The sequence below is a fragment of the Sesamum indicum genome, linkage group LG11 (assembly GCF_000512975.1).
Source record: "Sesamum indicum cultivar Zhongzhi No. 13 linkage group LG11, S_indicum_v1.0, whole genome shotgun sequence".
NCBI classification, from domain to species: domain Eukaryota; kingdom Viridiplantae; phylum Streptophyta; class Magnoliopsida; order Lamiales; family Pedaliaceae; genus Sesamum; species Sesamum indicum.
The window spans coordinates 2,863,564-2,871,462 of NC_026155.1; the positions used below are offsets into that span (position 1 = coordinate 2,863,564).

The window sequence follows — 7,899 nt, forward strand, 5'->3', positions numbered from 1 at the left end:
AAAATCGCGCGCATCAAGTACAATTTATGTTATTAGTTTTTTTTAAAATAATCATAAATAGTTGCAAATTATAGGTTGGAGAATGATGGGACCGGATTATGGTTCAAGCATTCGATCAACTCAGGTTTTGCACATTTATTTTTCAAGTTAAAGTTACTAAATATAACACTATGCAAAGAAGCAAAAAGTCTCAAGAAAGTAATCACCTTGTTATATTCTAATATACAGCTAACTCACTATATTATTTTTGTGAAAATTAAAGATTTTTCCCAGCTGCATTTGGCAAGTATTTGTAGCTACACTACACCTATGATTGCATCAGAACATTTACCAAGTGCAACCATTAGTTCAAGCTCAAGTGAGGATGCTTTAATTAAGAATGGCCCTTTTGATGAAGAATCTCCAACAAAAAAAATATGCGTCCAAATAAATTTCTTTATGAAATATACAAATGATAGTATTTAATCTATTTAATATTAACATCTTCCTGATTTGTTGCTTTAGTTATATACTTTCAGCATAATAATTAAATAATCGAGAATTTAGGAGGATAGAAATCTAAAAGCGTATGGTTATGTATGTTTTTGTTACTTATGAAGCTCATGTAGTTATTTCATTTTGTGTAAATATATTAATGGGAAAAGTATTATTTTAGTCCGCTAAGTATGCCTAATTTTAATTTTAGTCCGATAACTATGTTCATTTTTGTTTAGGTCCAATAACTTATGAAATTGCTTACTTTTAGTCCTCTGACAGATTTTCGGACAATTTTACCCCTATGCAACTTTTGAAAGACAGTTTTAGTTCATATGCACTCATAGGGATATAATTTATATGCAACCTTATAAATATATATTTTTTATCAAAATTAAAAATATTCCTCGTGTCTTAGCACTAGTTTTGTACTAGTAAATAAATAAATGAATCGTCGTAATACTTTTTTATAATATAATAGTGAATAATTGTTGAAAAAATTAGAAGGGCTTTTAGGACATTTATAATATATTCTTTTTTCCATAAAGAAATAAATCTCCAATCAAATTCCCAAACATTCAACTTCTGAAAATAAAATGATAAATTACCGATATGTTTAAGTATATTTTATTATTTGAACTGAATTCAAAAGCTTATACAGTAAAATCTCTATAAATTAATAAATTCTTTAAAATAATAAAATCTTCTGGTCCCGACTTGGGCCTTTGTAAAAAATCATCAAATTCGATAAGATAATAAGATAATAATTTTTCAGAAACTTTCCTTTATAAATATTAGGTCCTATTAAAACTCTAAATTAATAATTCATGAATATTACAAGTATAAATATTATGGTAATTTGCTAAAATATAAAGTCAGTAATGCTTTACGCATTTGATCATGATTGGATGATTTTGCGATGCCTTTTAGATGAGAAGACATGGTTAGGTGTTATGAATTATTTATTTTCATATTGAGATTTATATAGTATATGTTTCATTCATCATGCATGAATATATTTAATTGATTATAATAGTTATTTAAGTCATTAAGTGCAACGAATTAATGTAAACATGTATATTAAATTAATTCCAATGAATTGATACATGTGTCTATGAATATAATAGTTAATTGTATACAATGAATTGATATTATACATGAATATATTTAATTAGTTGCAAAGAATTGATTGATGCATGAATATAATCAATGAAACATATATGAATTCATTTATTTTCAATACATTTGTATTAAATTTGCTGAATTTAAAAAGTCTCTCTTTTAATTAATAAAATATTAATTTATCGATAAATTAATATCTCTCTAAATTAATAAAATTTCATGGTCCCAAGATTATTAATTTATAGTGATTTTACTGTAAATTATATTTAAATTTGATTTGTTAAATTTAATAAATTTAATTCAAATGAACTTTTATTGATTGATTTCAAATGAGTTATTTGATGTATTTTTCAGTGATGTCTGTACCAAGTCGTCACTTAAAATTTGGTTTACCAAACCAAATAGAGTAAATTACAATAGGCTCAATTGACATTTTCATACTTACAAATACCCCTTGTTGTATGAATAATTATAAGTACCCCTAAAATTAATGATTATCTGACAAAACTCCCCGTAACAGCCTATTATAGAGAGGTATTTGTTAGACAGTCATTACTTCCAGAAAGATATTTCTAATTTTTTAAAAATATTTATAATTATGATAAATCTGCAAGAGCTCATTGTAATTTATCCAACAAAATAAATACATCATGTTTTTACATTTAAGATTGATTTTTTCTTTTTTGTTTCCCTCGTTGTTGGGCAGAGAAATGGGCTAAACCCAAATACTGATTCTTGAGCCCATCATTTCGGCGCAGTTCAAAAGAGCATAAAAATGGAATTTACTGAACTTGTGGGACTAAATTTGAATTTAGAGGAAAAGTTGGGGAATGAGGGGTAATTAGTGGGCAGATAGTGGGGGTAACCGTCTTAACCGTCACTATCCACACAGCACACACACAAAAGAGAAATAAAAATAAAAAATAATAATTAAAAAAAAGGACAAAATCCCACTTCAAATCTGCAAGCAAAGAACCGCGCAAAAAGTTCTGGAATTGGATTACAAAGTTCTTGCATGCAAAAATCAGAATTGGAAATTCAACCTTTTTCTCTCAGCCATTTTTGGCCTAAATTTGTTGGATTGTGTGTGGTTAAGAGTTGAAGGGAGTGAATTGGTATGAGTGGAGTGGTGAGAGCGATGGAAGGGAAGAGGAGAATGGTGCTGTATGATGAAGTGGGAGAGATCAAGAAAGGGCCATGGAAGGCAGAGGAGGATGAAGTGCTGATAAACCATGTGAAGAAATATGGGCCGAGAGACTGGAGCTCCATTCGATCCAAAGGACTTCTGCATAGGACCGGCAAGTCGTGCCGCCTCCGTTGGGTTAATAAACTCCGGCCCGACTTGAAGACGTATGCGATAAGCATTGCATCACTCACTTGTGTGTGTGGGTGATGAGTCCGGTAGAAGCTTAGTTTATCTGATGTTGGGCTTTAATGTGTGTGTGCGCGCACGCGTGTTTTTGAGTTTGATATGTATTTGATTAAATGAGGAAGCATGGGCCGGTTGGGGAACAATGGTTTATCTTCTTTCTTTTGCTTGTGTTTTGTGAAGTGCTGATTTTCCCCTTTATTGATGATGGATGTGTTTATGGGTGAAAAATGCTTTCTTGATTCCCCTCTTTCATGAAATTGCAGTTTCATTCCTGTTTGTATGCTCTATTTCTTCTTTGATGTGTGTGTGTGTGTGAATTTGATGATTTTTGGATCTGGATCATGTCATATCTGTACCAGACTCTACCCAGAAAGTTCCTGTAAATTCCCCCCATAAGAGTCTTGCTTTTGTGTGTAGTGGGGTGAAGTTTTCAGCGGAGGAGGAGAGAACAGTGATTGATCTGCAGGCACAATTTGGAAACAAATGGGCCAGAATTGCGACGTATTTGCCCGGACGGACCGACAATGATGTCAAGAATTTCTGGAGCAGCAGGCAGAAAAGGCTGGCAAGAATTCTGCAGACTTCTTCCGCATCATCATCCACCAACTCACACAAGAGCACTGTGCAAGTCCAAGCGCCTGCCTTTCTTGATATTTCACCTGTAGAAGTAAGCAGCTCATATTTCACTCTCTTGACCGACATGATCAATTGACTAACTTCTTGTCTTATTCTTAGGCACCAAAGTTCAGCTCATCGACAGATGAAGAATCAGTAGCAAAATCACAGACCTGCTCGTCGTCCCATATAGATGACAACGACACAATAAAAATGGTGCTGTTTCAGGACCTGGTTTATCCAAGCACGCTTACGCACGAACAAAACACCCTTCAACTCGACTACAATACTTCTCAGAAGAAGCAGTTCCCTGAGCAAGAATCACATCTTTCCTTCCCTCAAATTCCACAACTTCAACCGGACTTTTCTCTGGCACTGGAAAGCCAAGACTTTGTTAATAGACTTGGTGATCCAAATTTTCTAGATGAGTTTGAGCCACCGTGTTTTGTACCAGATAGAAGCTGTCAAATTCCGGGAAGGGCAGAAAGTAATGACACAGTGGACCTCGACACATTCATTAGTGACTTCCCACCAATCGACCTGTTTGATGATATTGAACCACTTCCTAGCCCATCAGAATGGCCATGAGTGGATTGATCTTTCAAACGTTCAGTAGTTTGTGTTTTAGTGTAATGAGTAGTAGTTTATGCTACGGTGTCTGTAGTAGTTTCTGATTCTTTTCTACTCACCTTAAACATTCTAATTGGCATTCTGAAGGGATTGGCTCTCTTTTCAGTTGCTACATCTTCAAATGATCTTCTCTTTTCTGTTACTTCTATCTGACATGACAGTTCTTATTGCATGGTAGAATATTTTAGCTACCTTAAACCTGTACTAAAACATGATTTTGAGAAAATGCAACAAGACTAACAGAGCCTTAATTGTACGTTCTCTACCGTTTTGGGAGAAGATAAACTCAATATTTATTTTTGGTACATAATACACTTTCACATTATCTGGATTTAAGATGTAATGTCCTCACAAAGCCATCGTTCGTGTAACATGTCAAGAAGACAGTTCTGCCAACCATGTAAATCGGTGTTTCACAACCGTGCTTTGTCAGAACAGAAGTAGCATTACAAATGGCGAAGTGATATCTGGTACAATGAATAAGTACCAGAAAGAATGATGGGCAGAACGCCAATTTTATGTTGAGTTTTGAGCAGGACCATCAGGTACATTGACTAATGAAATACCAACTAAACCATTGGATGACCCAACAAAGTCACCAGCAGTGAATGAATGATTTTCACCGGAAACTATGGGTCTGCTTGCGACTGCATACCCGCAATACTCAACTTCACTTACCATAACATCCTTCAAGCATCTGGCAACAGTAGATCCAACTCCTTCTCCTGAAAGTAAGTATGATGCATCGTAAGCAACAGTTGCTGAGGCACCGTTTCACACCATAAGATTTCAAGAAATGCAACTGTACTGACTAGCGGTAAGAAAAATATGATGACAATTAATTGAGTCTGGGAATCCTAATTAGTAGTTAAATGCTGTAGTTAAACAAGAATTTGCTCAAGAATACAGAAACAGATAATATAAATATTCTCCCTCTTTGACCACTTGCACCCAGCAAATTACCATGCGTCACTAGCAACAAGTTCTCTGAAGGATATTTGTCAGCGAGAATCTTCATCACCTCAATGTATCTGGCCCTAGCATCTGCTACGGTCTCTTGCCATTTCGGCAGCTACAATGACAAGCAAACACCACTTTCAGCACAGAAGAAACTTAAACTAGCACAAATACATGATCAAGACAAGCAAATGATAAAGGTGAAACCAAGAGTTAAAGAAAACCTGCTTATAAACCATTTCAACAGTATTATCAACAGTTCCAGCTGGGAAGACAGCTTCGCACTGGTTGATATCAAAACTAAAAATCCCATCTTTAGGAGCCACGTTATCTCGAATAGCTAGGGAATTCAACATCTCAGACAAACCAAATTCGATTGAGACCTGAAAAATATGTAAATGAGTTCAAGTTGAGATGATAGATCATGCAAGATAGTGTCTTACTATTAGATCACTATGTTCCTAAACATATCTATTGGGATATTAGTCGGTAGAACTAAACAAATCTATTACAGAATGCTGAAAGAATCCTAAATAAATCTGTAAATTACAAAAACTGATGAATAGCACAAATTGATTCTTATTAGTACATAGTAAAAGCTTCTATTTAATCAAACAGTAATACGCTTATGATCGGTGATAAGAGGTATGAAACCATGTTTTCAGACAATGGGGTGAGGAAATAGCATTATGAAAAAACATGTAATACCTAAAGAAAAAAAACAATGTATAATTTCTGATAGAATGTTATTTCTGGTAATCATATATCGTCAGGTGTTATAGCTGACACATGTAAACTGGGATAATAACAGACACCATTGAAGTTTCTCAAATTGATGAAGACTGATCTTGATATGTCTTAGCCAATATTATTGGTATAATATATCAATTGATTGAACTGGCAGAGTGACTTCTTTCCAGGAAGTTATTTCCAAGCCAATGTCGCTTTTATTTAAAAGTTCCTACTATAAAAACAAAGGAAATTTGGTTCGTAACTAGAAGTCAGAAATTTAAACCACGACATATTACAGATAAAAGAACAAAAACCTACTAACAATCTACTTATGTTTATTGCCTATTGGCCAAATTTTGTTAATAGCCCACATGGAAAGTTCATGATTAGTAGTTATCTGCAGTCCCAACAATTTTGCTCTTGTTATCATCATCAAGTGTTTTGACCTAGAAGTGCTCATCAGTCTTAATCTCCGCATAGCTATATTCAACCAAACGTTTTACTTACTCTCGCTCACACACTCAACTCATCTTAATGGGAGGAGCAAGTTTTGCGGTTTGATACCTCAGATAAACATACAGATGGGACGCAGATGTAAACCAAGTTCCATAGAATAGGACTCCTCCAAGTGAGAGATAAGATAATGCTATATGAACACAGTGGCAGTAAATGCGACTACTAAGCCTCCCTACAACCATTCATAATGAATTGAATGTCAATCTCTGGTCATCGATCTCTCTCAAAATCTCCAACAAGAGATAAGTGAAAGTCAAATATATCTTCCCAATTATAATTCAACTAGATTGCTCAAATTAGTCAACTGATTTCACACAAGTTTGATTACTTTCTTTACTATATATATACGTCTCTCAATCATAAAGGAGTCTGCTTTCTTGTAAATACACATCTCAAGAACATCCCACAACTACAATTGATGAAACAAGAACTATAAAGAAAAAGGATTGAAAATAACAGTTCGCAGACCAGATTACTTACATACCTTCAACAATATAATAAAATCAAACTCAATCCACATGAGAATCAAAAAACACACACACAAAAAGAAAAAGAAAGAAAGAAAGAAAGAAAGGAAGAAAGAAATAGTAACATGATTGCTGACATGCCACAAACTATTTTTCCATACATAAACACAATGTCCTGCAAATAAACTTGCTCAGAACTACTGACCTTGATATTGGAAGGATCAACAATCACGCCGTTGGAGGTCAAGTCATTGGGATCATCGGAAGTATTAGCAACAGCGCACAAGGCGGAGACGACCTCCGCGGCAGTCTGGAGGCATCTGAGGAACGGGGAGACAAATACCCGATGGATCGGGAACCCAAGATGCTTCCTGAACTTCTCTCCGGTACTGAAGGCGCGAACCTTGCCGTCCTCCACAAGCGGCGGGTCCCACGGACGAGGCGCCGACGCCGCCCAGAGCGGCACGAAGTTGTCTAACCTGTCACCGTGGCGCATTACCACGACGTTTTGGTAGAGTTGAGGGGTGGCGGATGCGGCGTCGCAATCGGAGGAACCCATGATTGGGATGCTTTCTTCGGAGCTGTATTAGAAAAGGAGTTGCTTTCGTGTGTTGTGTCGATACGGGGAGTAATGCGGCGGTGGTGCGGGCGGGCTGCTTCCATTTTATAGTGGAGTGGCGTGGGCGTCTATCATTGGTTAGGAAGAACAAGAGGAAATATCGCCTGTGCTATCAAGGGGGCTGCATCACCAACCACTTTTACCTTTGACTTTTATGCTTTCGGGTCAAACTCAAAAGTAATAGTCTATCTATATACATATAAAAGAGTAAATTATAATGATTTTAAATCCTCCCTTAATATTTAAAAAATTATAAATATCTCTTAAAATTAAGGGTGTGATTGATATGTCGAAAGAGAGTGAGAATAGAATGAGTATTCCCAAGTCCATTCTTAAATCTTGGTTGGTATGATTTAAATTTTGGAATGTTGATTTCCATGGGAATTCTTAGAGCT

At 35.3% G+C, this 7,899-nt stretch overlaps 2 protein-coding genes across 2 annotated transcripts; one reads left to right on the forward strand and one right to left on the reverse strand.

Moving 5' to 3' along the window:
- LOC105173323 (transcription factor MYB63-like) lies at window positions 1,990–4,764 on the forward strand. The gene is made up of 3 exons (XM_011095023.2): window positions 1,990–2,946; window positions 3,386–3,635; window positions 3,704–4,764. The coding sequence occupies exons 1-3, from the start codon at window positions 2,714–2,716 to the stop codon at window positions 4,169–4,171; spliced, it is 951 nt and encodes a 316-aa protein (XP_011093325.1). The 5' UTR covers window positions 1,990–2,713; the 3' UTR covers window positions 4,172–4,764.
- On the reverse strand, window positions 4,510–7,532 carry LOC105173288. The gene is made up of 4 exons (XM_011094982.2): window positions 7,091–7,532; window positions 5,395–5,553; window positions 5,177–5,285; window positions 4,510–4,938 (listed from the first exon to the last, which is right to left on the reverse strand). Exons 1-4 carry the CDS (start codon window positions 7,442–7,444, stop codon window positions 4,730–4,732), a joined length of 831 nt encoding a protein of 276 aa, XP_011093284.1. The 5' UTR covers window positions 7,445–7,532; the 3' UTR covers window positions 4,510–4,729.